The sequence below is a fragment of the Phalacrocorax carbo genome, chromosome 1 (genome assembly GCF_963921805.1).
Source record: "Phalacrocorax carbo chromosome 1, bPhaCar2.1, whole genome shotgun sequence".
NCBI lineage: Eukaryota > Metazoa > Chordata > Aves > Suliformes > Phalacrocoracidae > Phalacrocorax > Phalacrocorax carbo.
In genome coordinates this window covers 49023-68202 of record NC_087513.1, presented here as the reverse complement: position 1 = coordinate 68202, position 19180 = coordinate 49023, and the positions used below count along the sequence as shown (strand labels likewise).

Below are 19180 nucleotides of genomic sequence, written 5' to 3'. Positions count from 1 at the left end.
TTCAGGAGACTCATGAAAAGATCATACCTGTTTCTTCAATTCAGAGACCTGCAACACTGACTGGGATTTCAGCTCATTCTGACAACAGACAAATTCTTCAGATTTCTGTACGAGTTCATCTAATGGAGGGGAAAAAAGGGAGTTAAGGTGTGTTCTTGCCATTTTTGCTGAAACATATCTAGTTTACATGTACACACAATAGTATACAAGATCTCTTATCTCTCAGTCACTGCTTCAGTTTTGGGATGTAAAGGAGCTGGAAGAAAATAAATTTGAAATAATAGCCTGAGGCAAGATTAATGTTATTAGTTCTAATACAAGCCTACAGAGAATATGCTAATTTGCTTTCCTTCGTTGTTTTACTTATAATTTCAGTAGATATTCAGACTGGGAAGAATGCAGCACATCTAAAAAGAACTTACAGAAGTTAAGGGAAAAAAAAATTGAACAAGTTATTAAAACGAATTAAAAATATATCTGGCTCAGGAAATCCATAAGTCTCAAAAGATTATAGGCCGGGACAGAATACAAAGAAAGCACCATATATGCTGCCCTACTCTTATGCTCCCCCTCTGCAACTGGCTTTGGTCACTGCCAAAGACAGAAAGGTGGGATCACACTAGAGACACCTTTAGTTTAATACAGTACAACCACTCCTATGTTCCTGTGCAATTAGGAATTGTTATACCAAGACCGTCTTATGAGTTATTACAAAAACAAAGCCAAACAGAAGGCAACCCAATGATCCTTAGGCTCCTGAGAACCTGCTTCACCAAAATGTTCTGCTTGCTCACCCTGTAGCTTCTGTATTGTAGCACTGTTTTCAGCAGACAACACCAACAGCCGGTCAACATCCTGTTTCAGCTGATCATTTTCAGCTTCAAGGGCAGCACGGCTAGATTGCAGCTCTTGCTCAGCCACCTTAAGACGAATGATCTGCAGGTTTTTCTCTTTGACGTCCAGCCTTTGTTCCTGCTCCAGGTCTTTATACTTCACCTCTAATTCAGCTAGTGCTCTTTTTGCCTCTTCCAGCTGTTCCAAGAGACACTGCGCCTCCTCCTGCAAGCGATGGGAGGACAGCTTCCTCTCAGCTAGTTCCAGCTCCATCTTCTCTCTAAGATCCTGAGACTCTCGTCTCTCTACATCTAGCACATCCCTCAGGGAGCTTAGATCCACTTCCATCTTCTGGCACTGATCTAGGAGTGTCTGTAAAAGGATATGGAAATTGATTTAACTCTCATCTAGTTCAATACATTGCCAAAGTACCCGATTTATATTTTAAAATTGCCATTAAATCCAAATTTAATGCCATTTAAATTTAATTGCCATTAAACCCAAATTTTAAAATTGCCATTAAATCCAAATATCTAAGTAGCAGAAAGGAGGAAATAAACATGGCAGAAATCTCAATTTGTTAGAAAGAAACTGCCCTACTATTTGCAAATTGCAAGAAAGCAATGCTGGGAGAAACAAGAACTCTCAATTTTGGTAAAGAAAAGGCAAGTCTTAATTTAGAGGGGAAGGTAGAGGAAAGAAACAATAGAACAGTGGCCATGAGTTCTCTTTTAGAGGAAAGAAAGCTTCCCAAAAGGGTAGGATGGACCACGACAAAAGAGGGGGAACCGAACAATTACAGAGTACAATTAAAACACAGAACAAAAATGTGTATATGAAAGGGGGTCAAAAATGCTGAAATAGGAAACTGGAGGTAAAAAACAGAGCGCTCCACACAGTGCTTCAGGGAAGATTCCAGAAAGCTGGTTGACACTGACCAGAGATTTATGACAACCAAGGAACAGAAACAGACCATACACTTGCCAGAATTCTTTTTGTCAAAGTTCATTCTCCTGGAGCTGTGGACAATCACAGCTAGTTTAAGGAGGAGGCTGATGAGGAGCCCCCTTTACTTTATGGGTAGGAAGAAAAGCTTCAGCTACATGGCCTCAAGTTTATATGTGTACCAATGTCTCCCTCTGACCATATAATACGCATGAGGGCAGTCAAAGACAAAGAGGAGGAGTCATGAAGATATCCATGCCGCCACTCCATGAGACACCTTGGTGAGCAACGCAATCAGTAGTGAGTACAAGTCAGCTCACTGAGGTTCTTCACCTCTTCCTAGTGATAAAAGGTCCCACCCAGTGGTACTGTGCCTGGCTGGGACACACAGGAAAAGAAAATAGTGATGCGTAAGTGTGTAAAAGTTTACGTGAGGTTCAGCACTAGATTGGCTGGAGATTGTGCAGCCTACTAACATGAGACTGATATAGCACAAGTCTCTTCTACAGGGATGGAGAATTACTTTCAGAAGTTCAAACATTGTAAAAAAACTTAAAATACACTCATCCTATATATGCAGACAAGCCTTTTGAGAGATTGTGTACTAAATCCTGCCTCAAGGGGCACACGGAGTTCACCTGTCTCAAAGGGGGAAGAGGATTCTCACTCATGAGTTGGCAGACTCATCGAGAGGGCTTTAAACTAGGTTCGAAGAGGGAAGGGGCTATAACCAAGCTCCCTAGAAAGGAGCCTAGGTGTAGCACGCCAAGGTTGGGAGTGAAATGGATAGCCCAGCTCAAGTGCATCTACACCAACACACCAACGCATGCAGCATGGGCGCCAAACAAGAGAAGATGGGAGCCATTGTGCAGCAGCACAGCTTAGTCTCCATCACAGAAACATGGTGGGATGACTCTCATGATTGGAGTGCTGCAGTTGATGGCTATAAGCTCTTCAGAAGGGACAGGCAAGGAAGGAGAGGTGGTGGGGTGGCTCTGTATGTTAGGGACTGTTTTGACTGTATAGAGCTCACTGACTGTGATAAGGTCAACTGCTTATATGTAATGATGAGGGGAAAACCAACAAAGCAGATATCCTGATGGGGGTCCATTATAGACCATCCAACCAGGATGAAGGGGTAGATGAAGTGTTCTACAAGCAGCTGGCAGAACTATTACAATCGCTAGCCCTTATTCTCGTGGGAGACTTCAGCCTACCAGATGTCTGCTGGAAATACAACGCAGCAGAGAGGAAACAGTATAGGAGGTTCCTGGAGTGTGTGGAAGATAACTTCCTGACACAGCGGGTAAGTGAGCCCACCGGGGAGGTGCCCCGCTTGATCTGTTCACAAACAGAGAAGGACTGGTGGGAGATGTGGTGGTCAGAGGCCGTCTTGGGCTTAGTGACCATGATACGATTGAGCTCTCGATTCTCGGTGAAGTAAGGAGGGGGGTCAGAAAAAGCACTACCGTGGACGTCCTCAGGGCAGACTTTGGCCTGTTCAGGGCTCTGGCTGGGAGAGTCCCTTGGGAGGCAGTCCTGAAGGGCAAAGGAGTCCAGGAAGGCTGGGCATTCTTCAAGCCAGAAGTTTTAAAGGATCAGGAGCAGGCTGTCCCCATGTGCCACAAGACAAACCAGCAGGGAAAATGACCGGCCTGGCTGAACAGGGAGCTTTTGCTGGCACTCAGGAAAAAAAGGAGAGTTTACCTCTTTTGGAGGAAGGGGCAGGCAACTCAAGAAGAGTATAGGGATCTTGTTAGGTCTTGCAGAGAGAAAACTAAGAAGGCAAAAGCCCAGCTAGAACTAAATCTGATCACTGTTGTAAGGGATAACAGAAAATGTTTTTACAAATATGTAAACAAAAAGAGAGCCAAGGAGAATCTCCATCCTCTATTGGGTGTGGAGGGGAACATCACCACTGAGGATGAGGAGAAGGCTGAGGTACTTGATGCCTTCTTAGCCTCAGTCTTTAACAGTAAGACCAGTTATCCCCAGGGTATTCAGCCCCCTGAGATGGAAGGCAGGGACAGAAAGCAAACTAAACCCCCCATAATCCAGGAGGAAGCAGTTACAACCTGCTGCTCCACCTGGACACTCACAAGTCTATGGGGCCAGATGGGATCTACCCAAGAGTACTGAGGGAGCTGGCAGAGGCCATTGCCAAGCCACTCCCCATCATTTATCAGCAGACCTGGGTAACAGGAGAGCTCCCCAATGACTGGAGGCATGCCAATGTGATGCCCATCTACAAGAAGGGCCAGAAGGAGGATCCGGAGGACTACGGGCCTGTCAGCCTGACCTCAGTACCGGGGAAGGTTATGGAGCAATACATCTTGAGTGAGCTTACCAGGCAAGTGCAGGACAACCAGGGGATCAGGCCCAGCCAGCATGGCTTCATGAAAGGCAGGTCCTGCCTGACCAACCTGATCTCCTTCTATGACCAGGTGACCCACCTGGTGGATGAGGGAAAGGCTGTGCATGTTATCTAGCTGGACTTTAGCAAAGCCTTTGACACTGTCTCCCACAGCATTCTCCTGAAGAAACTGGCTGCTCATGGCTTGGACGGGTGTACTCTTTGCTGGGTAAAAAACTGGCTGGATGGCCGAGCCCAGAGGGTTGTGGTGAAAGGAGTTAAACCCAATTGGCAGCAGTGTTCCCCAGGACTCAGTTTTGGGGCCAGTCTTGTTTAACGTCTTTATCAATGATCTGGATGAGGGGATTGAGTGCGCCCTCAGTAAGTCTGCAGATGACACCAAACTGGGTGGGAGTGTTGATCTGCTCGAGGGTAGGAAGGCTCTGCAGAGGGACCTGGACAGGCTGGATCAATGGGCTGACGTCAATTGTGTGAGATTCAACAAGGCCAAGTGCCGGGTCCTGCACTTGGGTCACAAGAACCCCATGCAATGCTACAGGCTTGGGGAAGAGTGGCTGGAAAGCTGCCTGGCAGAAAAGGACCTGGGGGTGTTGGTTGACAGCTGGCTGAGCATGAGCTAGCAGTGTGGCCAGGTGGCCAAGGAGGCCAACAGCATCCTGGCTTGTATCAGCAATAATGTGGCCAGCAGGAGTAGGGCAGTGATCGTGCCCCTGTACTTGGCACTGGTGAGGCCGCACCTCGAATCATGTGTTCAGTTTTGGGCCCCTCACTTCAAGAAGGGCTTTGACGTGCTGGAGCATGTCCAGAGAAGGGCAGTGAAGCTGGTGAAGGGTCTGGAGAACAAGTCTTATGAGGAGAGGTTGAGGGAACTGGGGTTGTTTAGACTGGAGAAGAGGAGGCCGAGGGGAGACCTTATCGCTCTCTACAACTACCTGAAAGGAGGTTGTAGCAAAGCGGGTGTTGGTCTCTTCTCCCAAGTAACGAGCGATAGGACAAGAGGAAATGGCCTCAAGTTGCATTAGGGGAGGTTTAGATTGGATATTAGGGAAAATGTCTTTCTGAAAGTGTGGTCAAGCATTGGAACAGGCTGCCCAGAGGGGTGGTAGAGTCACCATCCCTGGAGGTGTTCAAAAAACACGTAGACGTGACGCTTCAGGGCATGGTTTAGGAGGCATGGTAGTGTTGGGTTGATGGTTGGACTTGATGATCTTAGAGGTCTTTTCCAACCTTTATGATTCTATGATGATTCTATGTATATATAATCATGTATTCACATGTATGCACATACTTGATGTCATTTGCTTCATGCTCCAAAATGATTCAGTGACAGCCAATACCTCTCCAGAAACTGTGTCATCATATGAGCAAGTTCTCACCAAGACATACCAAAGAATATCTGAGTATGCTCTGACCTGGCCTGGATATTGCAGTCCATCAACAGTATCGCTGCAGCAGCACTGTGTTAGTCACTTTTGTCTTAGGCAAAGAGCAGTGTGGAGGATGCATTGATTTTGTCCCTGTCCATCTGCCCATAATCTGGGTCAGTAGAGATGGCTGCTGCAGCACCCCTATCCCTGTTGCTTGGCTGGACCTACTGTAAGCTATGTATTCAGACCTGCAGCTCTAAAACCTGACCTGATGGAGCCCCCCAGCTGATTTCATGCTGGAAACCTAGTGCCAGAAATAAGATAATCTGGTAACTTCTGAGCCACTGACAAAGGCTCCATCCACCACTTACACATGAGAGGAGGGCAATAAGCAAAGCACAAAGTACCTGGTTTTGTCGTTCAGCAGTATGTAATTCCTGCTGCAGCAATTCCACCACCTGAGTTCGTCCTAGCAGAGCTGCTTCCTGCTCCTCTAGCTTTCTCTGAAGTGTACGCAGGTTCTGTGAGAGAGACAGTGCTATACCAGTATCTGAGAGGCTAACATAAGAAAGCTAGATTTCCTGGTTTCATCCATCCTAGTTTTCATAATACAGTTACTTTAATAGCCTGAATAACTTCATATTTGTTGACACTTATTCTGGAGCCCTGTTGCAGTAGGAATAGCTCACCATTCTTTCACAAATAGAGAACCAGATCACAACAATTTAGTACTTCTTTTTAACTGTTTTTTCTTTTCAACTGATAGCAAATCATCAGATTGAAGCTAGGACTCTGAAAGTCCTAACATCCCACAAAACCCAAACAATCAAATGATCTCTCTTCTCATGCCTTTTGAGTTACTTTGATGAGAACTGCTCTCTCAGGGTGTCTTCAAACTGGTAAAATTTCTTTTCCTTTCTCCTCCCATAATAAGATTATTATATCAAATATACCTGCTGCATCTCTACTTCCAAATCTGACTGGGTTGCTATCTTAAGCAATTCAGCTTGGTGCTGGTGAACCTGTTCTTCTAGGAGAGCCTCCTTCTCCTGAATCATTTCCTGCAGGGAGCTCAGCTGAAAACATGAGCGACAAAATAAAAAAAGAAGAAGGTTATGAGCTTGACAGACATGCGGGCTTGCTTCCAACAGGCACCAGCATATTATGTGTGTGATGAAGTCTTCAGCTTGATAATCCTATATGTCACCTTAGTCAAATGGTATATTTATCATACTAATATATATACACACGCACACGAAAACCGATAATATTTCAGATCCCAGAAAGCAAAACCCACAGAATTTAATCTACAAATATGCAGAATGATAAAATTATGATTACTATATAATTACAAGTTCATAAAACTTCTGGGTTTATTTTTATAGGATGTAGCCCAATTCACAGATCAAAAGCTAAACCTGCAATTCAGAGTATTTACAAAAAAAATTCCATAAAGAAATAAAACATAACATAACAGCTGTTACATTATGTGATAAAAAGCTCCTCTGCACATCCACAATAGAACACAGAGAGGCAATGGCAGATCCGGGAGCTGAAAGAATACTCTGCTCCAGCTATTCCAAGCCCATCACAGAACAGCTATGGCAGGCAGGGAGGAACCCAAATTCTGACTTGGAGGAAGGGACACCCTGTCCAGGGCCTTCAGGGGTTGTTCCCCCACTCCTCAGAGAGCCGTAAGTCCCACTGTCTGCATGTGAAACCCATTAAGATGACTTAACTGCGGAGCACCTTTTGCACCAAGGGTGGTTATTGACTAGGGGTATAGGATATATTATGGGATGAAGGTGAAGAGCATTTTGTGATTGCAAAAGACTAATGGAGTGTTTAGAGGAGGAACCAAAGGCAGGGAAATGGGTGGACCTAGGTGATTTGGGGAGGAACGCAAATAAAAAAATAGAGGGTAAGGGAATCAAAACAGGCCAGTTGTGTAAAGAGTGGCTGCTCAATATGCTTGTCTGGCCATGCCCTGCACTCAATCAGCAGTCTGTCTTGTCTTCTTACTAAACACTGTTTCTAATTATATTGTTGTGGGAGAGGACCTCTATTCAGTGTGCATTGGCATGTATATGGGGGGGGTCTAAGTGCTAGTAAGTGGAATCTGACTGTAGGTCAAAGGGCCTGTACATCCACAGTGCCAGCAACTGGAGAGATTAGAGCAAGTGAACTTAAGTGCCAGCAACTGCAGCGGGACCACAGATCAGAGGGCCTCAGGGGCAACTGTGTCTCTTAAAGTATCCAGTGACAAGATGCATGGGAATGAGTCAAAGGTGCATGAGGAAAGGTTCAGACTTTACATTAGGAAACATATCTTTACGAAGAGGGCAGTCACAGACTGGAACAGGCTTCCTAGAGAAGTGGTAGATGCCCCAAGCCTATCAGTGTTTAAGAGGCATTTGGACAACGTCTTTCATAATAGGCTTTAACTTTTGGTCAGCCCTGAAGTGGTCAGACAGCTGGACTAGATGATCATTGTGGGTCCCTTCCAGCTGAACTATTCTATTTGACAATGCCAGTGTAAGTGGTGGGGTAGGAAACACAGACACAAACACAGGTTGATGAATAGAAAAAATTTTCTGTACCTGTGTTGCATACTTGATTTCAGCATCTTTCAGATTCACTTTGGCTAGAGCCAGCTGTTCCTTCAGATCCTGAACAGTGTCCTCTTGCTCCCTGAGCTGCTCTTTTAGTGCTTCAACTTCCTCTCTATGCCCCTCACTTGTATTTTGGTTATTCTGACATTGCAAGAGGAAAGAAGTAGGAAAAAGTAAACTGATCAGTATTACTAGTCAATTAAAAAAAAAAAATTAGAATGCTGCTGCACTCTTGACTCGTAACCAGATGCTTGTTTCTGCTACATTTCTTAATTTCTTAACTTTACATTTTCTTTGTTTCTTTAAATGAAGTTGATCTATGTTAAGCAGCTTTCCCCATTTCTGTGTAGATATGCACAAGATGTCTTTAATTAATTGGGAAATGTCAAATCACTTTGGAACGGGTAATTATCCATGAATGCTTACCATATAAACTAAGGTAAATCATATTATTAAATAAAATATAATACATAATCTGCAATATGACCACCTTGATTTGTGAGGCTTTTTAATTTCACAGATTTTGCTAATACCAGAAATGAAACATTTTTTAATTGGCAATAGAAGAATATTCTCCACATGACAAAGGGGCAGACAGTAAACATTCTAGACTACAGAAAACACCCATGGAAATCTCTTTAGACTAAAGGGATTTACAGCAAGGAACCTGTTAGAAATAAGCAAAGGGAACATGCAAACTATCATCAATTCTACGCCACTCTGAGGCACTAAAATCCTCTGTTTATGACTGTGAAATTGAAACTCAGACAACATTTCACATAAAACGTGCTTAGGCTATGTCTACTCAGACCTACTAGCACACTACACTTGCACTCTTTTTTTCTCTTTCAAATACCATCTGTATGGCAGGCAGTTACCTAATACCACAGTTGTACACCTACATAACACAGAATCACATATTAGGTCCAGCATATCAACACTGCCCCTGAGAAGCAGAAAAAACATCCTTCTATTGTTATCGTCTCAGCACTCCCAACTACTTGAAGCACTTAGTGCACGTGGAGATTTTTGACCGAATATATACAAAATGTATCTCTTTCCTTTTCCTTGCTACAGGTATTGGATCAAAGATCACCGATAACAAATGGAGTCTACAGGGCATTTATGACCTTTATAGCCATTCTGAAAAATTTATGAAGACTTTTAGAAGGACTTATAAGGCAGTGTTACATGAATAAGTAAGAAGGTACTGTTCCTCAAAAGACATGTCACCTAGAGAGAAGAGGTCATTGGAAGCAGGCAGAATAAACAGACGAAGAAAGCTGTAATTGCACTTAAGCTTAGAAGTAAACAAGGAAAAAAAAAAAAAAAAAGAAGAAACAACAGAAGCACAGGAAGCTCTAAGAAGCCAGGGATATACAAAATTTATAAGGCTGGGGCAAAGCAGCTGCTAGAGGGGAAAGATGGGTGGATTAGTGTGCTTATTTGGGATTAGCTTTCAGGATTGATATTTACAGTCTGATTTGGAAGAGCTTCTGATAGAGGCCTTGTACACTGGCCACTATATGGAGTACCACAATTAAGGAGAGTAGCACAGCCACAAAGTTCCCTGAGCTCAAGCTTTCAATTATCATGTTTTTCCAAAATGTATAAATTCTTATATCTGAACATAATTTGTGTTTACCCAGTTTAAAAAGTTTAAGAGAAGCCTCAATTGTTCTGTATACCAACTACTTAATAGAAAGATATAAACTGATATTTCGATTCTCTTGAAAATGAGGCACTGTTAAATCCCAGAAAGTAACAGTACCAATTAGATATTTAAAATACAGCCTTCCTACGGGGCCACCATCATGGAGAGGGAAAAAAAAAACCCCTTTGCTATATTAATCCCTCATGATTTCCAAAAGGAACTCAGCACAATATGCAACAGTAACCTAAATTTTTCATCTTCAGATGACAGGGTATCTGTCTACGAAATATCACCATTACTCAAGACAGCATCTACTTGGGGAAATAATTATAATTAACTATAAATAAAGGAATCTATAGCTTCTCAGTAGGCCTAACCTTACACGGAAGTATCTAGAAAGTGCTCTCTGGGTCTTATTTAAGAGGTATTATGTTAGGGCAGTTACCTGCAATATTATGTACTTCTCGTAAATGATGTTCTATCCCAAAACCAATAAGGCTCTGGTCCAAACCATTCCACTGGAAGCTGTATCAAGACTTCATTCTCTAATTAGAAGGCCATTTTTCTTAACAGCTAGGTTATACCCATCCATTCACCTGTCAGTACTGTCCCTTCACTTTAAAATTTCTCCCACTTTCTTGGTGTTTACCTTCCTCATACAACGTAGAAAGAAATGATGTTTCCTCTCTGCCTTTGGCTGACTAAATAGCCAAGCTATTTTGAGCATCTAGTAAAAGCAGCTACTAACATGACAGGAGACTGAAAAGTCTTTTGCTGCTCTCAGAATTTATCTTCCCTAATTCCAAGTGAACAGAACACGGCAACACTCCACATGAAGGCGTGCCACTCTTAGTACAATAGTTGGAAGGATAACTGTTTGCCTTACATAACAAAAAGTGTAGGCTGCTTTTTAAAATCGACATCACACTGATTAGCTGATGATAAGCCTTCTCTCCTTTTGCCTTCTTCAGCTGATAAATTTGAAGTTTGAAGAAAGAACACTCATTAGTCCATAACAGCAAGTCTCTACAAAGTAATGTAACAGCACACAGGTCTATCCACACTACATATGAATAAGCTAAAAAATGCCTCAGCAGCAGGATGGCAATGCCAAGTGGCATAGCTAAACAGCCTCCAGGGCCTTCCCTGTCCTCTGCAGCCAGCGTATTTTTTTTTCATGGACTTGCAGTATACAGTGGCAAGATACCACAAGAGCTTGATCTTGCACTTGTTAAATTTTGCTTTATTTTTGTATTATATCAGTCCTCAAGATAATCCAATTCTTCCTGTATGAAAACCAAATGCTGCTTTGCATTGAGAAAGATTCTCAAGATTGTATTGTAAAGTGAATTACAGTAGCACATTTCTGTGATTTTATGATGCCATCAATCAAAAACAGTAAGCACAAGTCATGGAACCAATCTTTACTCCATTAATAGTCACCTCTCACCTGACAGCTCTCACACACACCCCTTAATGTTTTCTATAATCTTTTAATCTTTTTTGCAGTGTTTCAAATAACCCTTATCTTGTCTGGTTTAATGAATATCACCTGATGTCCTGCAATCTGTTTGGACTTCTATCACGTTTTCCTTGTCTAACATTACCAACTTTTTAGAGAAAACTATGTGGTCAGCAGAACAATTACAAATTTTCAAAATTACCAGCTCCAATTGGAGTTTCTAGCTAGTAGCTAATTGCTTCTTTAACGTCTTGGCGCAGGACACTTTCCCTTCATCTTTTACCTAGCTTTACACAATTATGGCTTGTTAACCATAAAACTTTGTGGTGGCACAGGAAGCTACATGGATGGAAAAAAAATATATTTGGGGGTTTTTTGCATTTACGTTACTGCCTTTCAAGTTTAATGACCTTCTTACCTCCTTGTTCTTGTATTTCAGCCAACCTTCCCTCTCCTTTGCTGTACTCACACGACAGATAACATTTTGAAACGTACAGCTCAGACAGACGTGATTACTGCAGGAAAGAACTTAGCTACAACAGATTACTGAAGGTATGCAAAGTGAAGCTGGCCCATACCCCTGAGGAGAGAAAGTTGTGCACTCCAAGGGCATCTGCAATACAAGGAAGCTGGACAGACCAGCTTCCTACAGCAGAGACATCCTTGCTGGAACTATGAATGTCTTGCTAAAAAGAGAGATAGGACCTGCTAGCTCACTGGGACTTAAAATGTAGGGTGGCACCAGATTATCAGTAGAGGCTAACGTCTTTTAAGTACCTTGGGATGCACTTGCTCTTCTGATAAGGTCCGCACAGGCAGTGGTGATCCTTTCTCTGTCAGCTCCTCAATGCGTTTGTTCAGAGAGGCCAGTTTGGCTTTGGCCTGAAGTTTAAGCTTCATCACCTTAGCATCTGCAGCCTCTCGCTCTTCCTGCAAAAGGATACAAACTGACTGCACTTAAAATTCCAGTACTATCACCCTGGAAGCACCACTTGGAAAAGTGACATAATTTGTCAGTCTGACATTCTTTGTCCAGACCTGCCTCCCCAGTAACAGTGCTAATTAAGACACATCCAGGAAACATTTGCTCTGAAACACTATACACAGCAAAATAGTTAGCTTCTGCTCTAGTACTTTCTCTTCAAGGGATGACTTCTAGCAGTTAGTAAAAACTCAGTTTGACTTCTACTATATGCAGTCCCTCAACACTATCTCAAGTAACGGCTCTTTCTCTCATGTCATGCCTTAGGGTATGCAACATGTACATTTGGTCACGTGCCACAAAACCATTGGACTGCTGGGTGACTGCAGCACAGCCTACTCGGTTTCAAATACTCTGAAGTGGGGAAAGAAAAACCTCACACAAAAGACAGTATTTATTAGAGCCACCAGGAATCTGAGTGGGCCTTGAAGAACTCTGAGGCAAAATGCTACATAACTTGGGTGTAATTTATCTACCCTAGAAGAAATTACCCCCTAAGCAAAATGAACAGAAGCTATCCTACATCTCTTGGGTTAGGATCCATTCTTAGGATTCCAGTAATTCGCTGGAATTGATGCATTTAGTAGTGCAGGTGTATCAAATGTTCAAAAGAAACCAGGGACTGGCTTGCTCAGAAAGCTGAAGCAGCATTTTACTCTTGTTCCCAGGTGCCCCGTGAAAGAAATGATACCTTGAGTACAGTTTCTTTTTGCTGGAGCAGGGCATCCTTTTCTTGGATCAAGTCCTTCAGCTGAACAACTAGTTTTTCTGTTCGAGCTAGGCGCTCCAATAGCTCCTCAGGTGCCTCCTCCATGCTTTCTGCTTCGGGCTCTAAAGCTTGTACCTGAAACAGTGAAACGAGTGCTCTGGAGGAGAAAAGTCTAGATAGACTGCAGCACAACATCCAAAGTATATCTTCAGCTCCACTCCTAAATGCTGCACTCTGTTCCTATACATAATCAGGTTAAACCAGGATGAAAGCTCAGGATACCCATGAGCAATACACAAGAAAAAAGTACCTTTGCTGAACAGGATATCAGCAAATCAGAAGTGAGCAGCACCAGAGAGACTCTACACTAACACACTATCCACTGTCTCAAGTACCAAAGGGTGACATACAGATCAAGCCTTCCACTGTCACCCAATCATGCAAAACTCCCCTCTCTGCTACACAGAATCATTAGTACTCTTCATAGTTTTTTCTTCACTCCAATTCTAGTTTGTTTTCTAGGATCATCTTGATATCTAGAAACCAAGGACATTACGGTCTGTGCCACAAAAGCACTGACTTAAGAGGTCAAGAATACAGGAGAAGCAGAGTGGAATGACAGGTCAATCTCCTGCTCAGCTATGAAGCAGGGAACAGTTCTCACTGCAGTCCAATGACTTGTGATTTTGTGATCAATGGGGCAGAGTCTGGATGGAGGCCTGTCACTAGCGGTGTTCCCCAGGGGTCTGTACTGGGTCCAGTCCCGTTCAACATATTCATCAATGACCTGGATGATGGCACAGAGTGTCCCCTCAGCAAGTTTGCTGATGATACCGAGCTGGGAGGAGTGGCTGATACACCAGAAGGCTGTGCTGCCATCCAGCGAGCCCTGGCCAGGCTGGAGAGCTGGGCGAAGGGGAACCTCATGAAATTCAACATGAGCAAGTGCAAGGTCCTGCCCCTGGGGAGGAACAACCCCCCGCAAGAGCACAGGCTGGGGGTGACCTGCTGGAGAGCGGCTGTGCTGAGAAGGCCCTGGGAGTGCTGGTGGACAACAAGTTGACCATGAGCCAGCAACGTGCCCTTGTGGCCAAGAAGGCCAACGGTATCCTGGGATGCATTAAGAGGAATGTGGCCAGCAGATCGAGAGAAGTTATGCTCCCCCTCTACTCTGCCCCAGTGAGACCACATTTGGAGTACCGTGTCCGGTTTTGGGCCCCCCAGTTTAAGAAGGACGTGGAACTGCTCGAGCAAGTCCAGCGCAGAGCTACCAAGGTGATCAGGGGACTGAAGCATCTCCCTCATGAGGAAAGACTGAGAGTCTTGGGTTTGTTTAGCCTGGAGAAGAGAAGGCTGAGGGGAGATTTCATCAATACCTATAAATATCTAAAGGGTGGGTGTCAGGATGATGGGACTAGGCTCTTTTCGATAGTGCCCAATGACAGGCCAAGGGGAAGTGGGCAAAAGTTGGAGCACAGGAAGTTCCACCTCAATATGAGAAAAAACTTCTTCCCTGTGCGGGTGCCAGAGCAGTGGCACAGGCTGCCCAGGGAGGCTGTGGAGTCTCCTTCCCTGGAGACATTCACACCCTGCCTGGACGCATTCCTGTGCCCCCTGCTCTTGGTGTCCCCCTGCTCAAGCAGGAGGGTTGGACAAGATGATCTCCAGAGGGCCCTTCCAACCCCTACCATTCTGTGATTCTGTGATTCACACTCTCCAAACTAACTCTCAGTGAGATCTGGAAGCCTTTAGATAACACTACTTACAGTAATAGAGGATTCAGTAACTTCATCTCCATCATCACCTGACAGCTCTTGTAAAACAGTACTTGCTAAACCTGACAAACGGCTCAGCATCTTCAGCCTACAACAAAACAAAGAGTCAGAATACAGTTACAGAGTCAAAGCTGCTAATAATAATAAGCCTCCCTTCATGCTGATCTCTAATGTTATAGAGATGACCAGGCTTACAGGGGATACATCTCCCCTGCCAAGGGAGAGAAGCCAAAGTAAAACGCTAGGAATAAGGAAATGATCATGTTAACAAAAGCAGCCACATTCTCTGAACATAAAAGCAGAGGATGTGCTGGTAAGACACATGAAGATACCTTCACCACTCTACATGTATGACTGAAAAATACATTTTTATACCAGATTTCCAGTCACCTTCATAGTACATTCTTGATCTTTCTTAACAATGACATTACAGAACCATGATCTGCTCAGTGTACTTAAAAGAGGAGTAAGTGATTCTTAAATGAAGTCACTTCTCTACAGGTCAAACATCGCCTGTAAATACATAAAAGAAGCTTCCTGTTAATAAGTAGTGGGAATTGTGAATTCAGGCCTGACATTTGCTAAGTAGATGCAAGTGTATCGCATTAGAGATGATGAAACCTCTGCATGTCACATATGTGACAGGACAGGACCTTGACATAGAGGAATAGTCTGGATAGGGCATATATTCCCTGGCTGTCACTTAGCGTACCTTCTTTCTTTTCTTTGAAATTCAGGAGCCAAACTGATGCAGCAAGCAGAGGTGAAGAACCGGAAAAATGCAGCAGTACCAGCCAGCAATACACAATTTGCCATTTTGGGGACAGTGGCAGGTTAAGTTCTCCATTATTAACCCAGACAATGGGATACGATCTACATTAATAAGTTCACCAAATTCTAATTAGCAGCTGATAAGCCAAAGTATAGAGCTGCACACTTGACACGTTTCTTAACAGAAAAGCTATAGATCTGTCCCAACTGTAGGTCTGTGCCTGTAAATGGTCTGTACAAATGTAAAAGAAGCTCCAATAGTGCAAACCGAAACTAGGCAAACTCACATTAGTCATAAGATCAAGTTTACATTACAATAATTAACTCCATCAAATGGAATCTTTTAGTATGACAAGATGTCTCTGTTTAGCTAGAAGTAGGCTTCTAAAGCTGGCTACAATGACCCACTCATTCCTGACCTCCTTTATCTTAGTAAGCAAATCTTTGTTCTTAGATTGCCATTTAAAGTGTGGAAATATCGAAAATGGAGAGAACAGTAGTGCATTATTTTTCTGTAGAAATCACACCTTCTAACCACCTGATTTTGCAAAAGTAGAAAATGTCACAATGCACATTAGTGTCAATAGCAGAAAAGGGCATGTGAACACCGACCTCTTTTATGTACCAAGTAGCTCATAGGTCTGCTTATTCAGTAGTAAAAAGGTTTCCAAGGCAGAGCAGTCATACACAGGTCCTTTATGCCATTCTGTTTTATCTCTTGGGTACCGACAGGTTCCATAAACCAAGACTCTTGATGGATAGAAGAAAAAAAAAAAAGAAAAGAAAAAAGAAGAGGAAGATAATTTATCAAACAGTAAAGAAATAAACCCATTCTTCATCCTACACAGTACAGTTTGGGATTATTACAGTTAGTCATTTGCAATAATCATAGAAAGTGAGAAGTCTTCTCTGTTCAGGAAACTGGATTTCTCCTGTTCTTGCAGAGACATGCCCTGGTTTCTTGTGCTGTATGGCATGAGCTTAGTCTCTTCAGCCTACAGAATAAAATGCTTGAGAAGCAGTTAGTGAAGCAAAAAGACATGAGGCAAGAAGCCAGGCCTCAGACTCTTGCAAAAAGTTCTAGAGGATATAACTACTCAAGAAGCATACTGTCAGAAAGCCAGGACCGTCCACATCCTATACCAATACAATAGCCTGTGAAAACGGTACTAGTACTTCGCTTACTTCTCAGCTAGCCCCAGGTGAGACTGAGGCATGGAATTCCAGAAAAATATAGTTTTACAGTTCCTGCTAGAGAAATTTCTTCTGTCAACATCATCTGTTCACCAAGCTGGTAATATAAAAGACTGATTTAAAGACCTGGAAACCCTGGTTCATTATATGAGTACAGTATTTATAGTTTTGTAAACCATCCCCATGATGCCCCAATGAGGAACAGAACCTGATGTCTTGGCAGTGGCAAAAGCACATTTTAGAAAACAGTCATCCAAATTCAAAAATGCCTCTTTCTATCTGTCACCTATATTAGAAGAGGATGGATCTGATCTTCCTATTGAGCATTAGGTCACAGCTTCTTAAAGTCACAAACGCACAACATGTAGTTGAGATGTGACATGACTTAATATATGATAACATGATTTAGGACCGATAGAACCAATAGATGAATTATTAGAAGCGGTAATAGAAATATGGAAAAAAGTAGAATCTAGGCATCTGCAGACATCCACTGTAACCAGAAATACGTATGGGGCTCAGCACGTATCTGTATGCTACAGACATTACAATTTCACATGCAGGCGCACATGGACTGTGTCAAGAAGATTCCCTGGCCTTTGTCCAGGCTGGGTACATTAACCTGATACTGAACTCAAGCTGGGCTTGGCTCACAGCTGGACTCCTCAAGGTGCAAACAGAGGAATTGAGGCTTGTCTCCACCTATTTGCACAGGCATGGACTTTAATAACCTGAATTCAAGTCTTATAGATTCACGTCTTTTGAACTCACTTTTAAATTATATTCTCAGGTGAGCTGAATATGGCAAGGGATGTGAAAAGTGATTCTACAATTATATAAACAGTAAAAGGAAGCCCAGGGAAAACACAGGCTCACTTCTAAATGCAGCAGGGACCATAATCACAGAAAGGCTGAGGTACTCACTGGCTTCTTTCCCTCAGTTTTCAGTAGCAAGACGAGGCTTCAGGAATCCCAGTCCACTGACACCTTATGGGAAGCCTGGAGCAAAGATGACTTACCTTATGTGGAAGAGGACCAGGCTAGGGAGCACAAACTAGTCATACACAAGTCCACAGGGCCTAAAAGGATGCACCCAGAAGTGCAGAGGCAGCTGGCTGATATCACTGCAGCGTGCACCCTCAGAAACTTTGCAGCCAACACAAAACTAGAAGGAGTGGCTGATACTCCACAAATCTGTGTGCTGCCATCCAAGGGGGCCTGGACAGGCTGGGGAAATGGGCAGTAGGAACCTCATGAAGTTCAACAACGGGAAGTGCAAACTCCTACACCTGGGAAAGCATAACTCCATGCACTGGTACATGCCGGAGGCAGACCAGCAGGAAAGCAGCTCTGCAGAGAAGGACCTGGGGATCATGGTAGACAAGCTGATCACAAGCCATCAATGTACCCTCATGGCAAAGGCAAACAGTATCCTGGGCTGCATTAGGAGCATTGCCAGGAGGAAGGTGATTCTTCCTCTCTACTCTGCACTGGTGAGGCCACACCTGGAGTCCTGTGTCCATTCTGGGCTCCCCAGAACACGAGAGGTGGGAACTTGTTGGAGCAAATTCAGTGAAGGTCAACAAAGGGAAGGCTCAGGGAAGATCCTGTCACAGAATGGATGAGGTTAGAAGAAACCTCCTGAGGTCATCTGGTCCAGCCTTCCTGCTCAAACAGGACCACCTAGAGCCAGTTGCCCAGGACCATGTCCAGATGGCTTTTGAATATCTCCAAGGATGAAGACTTCACAACCTCCCTGGGCAACCTGTGCCAGTGCTCAATAATCCACACAGTAAAAAAGTGCTTCCTGATGTTCAGAGGGAACCTCCTGTGTTACAGTTTGTGCTCGTTCCCTCTCATCCTGTCACTGGACACCACTATAAAGTGCCTGGCTCAGTCTTCTCTGAACCCTCCCTGAGAATAAATCCAGGAACAAGCATAACATTGCTTTAAATACTGTCCTGAAGCCAATAGTCTGCACACAAGGTGGCAGCTGTCTTATGCATTAGCCTCAAGGACTTGTGGCAGGAATATCCTGGTGCTTGTACCTCATATTTACTTCTGAGCTGATAGCAGGAAAGCATTACACAGTGCTGGCCAATTTCCTCATAAGCAGACAAACACAAAAGGACAGGTTATTCTGTGTTCCACTGCCTCACCCAAATAAAGTAAACAGTACAGCTTTCAGAACTAAGACTATTGTCCTTCCAGAGTTACACTGACTTTAGTATAGATTTCCATTTTTGTAATCAACAGCAGAATACAAAAGACCTGCACTGTGTTCATGATGTAAGCCAGTATAGTTTGTGTTCTCTCTGTAGTTGAAAATAATGCTTTGCTCAGCATTTCTATGACTAACGAACTCTTGCTCATAAGACTTTACTTTGAACACTGGGACTACCAGCAGTGTTCCAGAAGAGGCTCTTTTACTCTGAAATATACTTCCCTTACTGATGTAAACAGCCTAAGTCCCTTACCAGTCATAAGACAGTCTGCATATG

At 43.5% G+C, this 19180-nt stretch overlaps 1 protein-coding gene across 4 annotated transcripts in view; it reads right to left on the bottom strand.

Annotated features, from left to right (window-relative positions):
- Positions 1-19180, bottom strand: part of GOLGB1 (golgin B1) — a 51734-nt gene that overhangs the window by 31656 nt on the left and 898 nt on the right. For all 4 annotated transcript variants that reach the window (XM_064440938.1, XM_064440953.1, XM_064440947.1 and 1 more), the window contains exons 2-10: positions 16098-16235; positions 14706-14802; positions 12922-13074; positions 12026-12178; positions 8121-8273; positions 6474-6596; positions 5928-6041; positions 795-1206; positions 28-119 (exon numbers count right to left, since the gene is read on the bottom strand). In XM_064440938.1, the coding sequence (XP_064297008.1) occupies positions 28-119; positions 795-1206; positions 5928-6041; positions 6474-6596; positions 8121-8273; positions 12026-12178; positions 12922-13074; positions 14706-14795 (1290 nt within the window). In that variant the 5' untranslated portion in view covers positions 14796-14802; positions 16098-16235. The remainder of the gene's footprint in view (positions 1-27; positions 120-794; positions 1207-5927; positions 6042-6473; positions 6597-8120; positions 8274-12025; positions 12179-12921; positions 13075-14705; positions 14803-16097; positions 16236-19180) is intronic.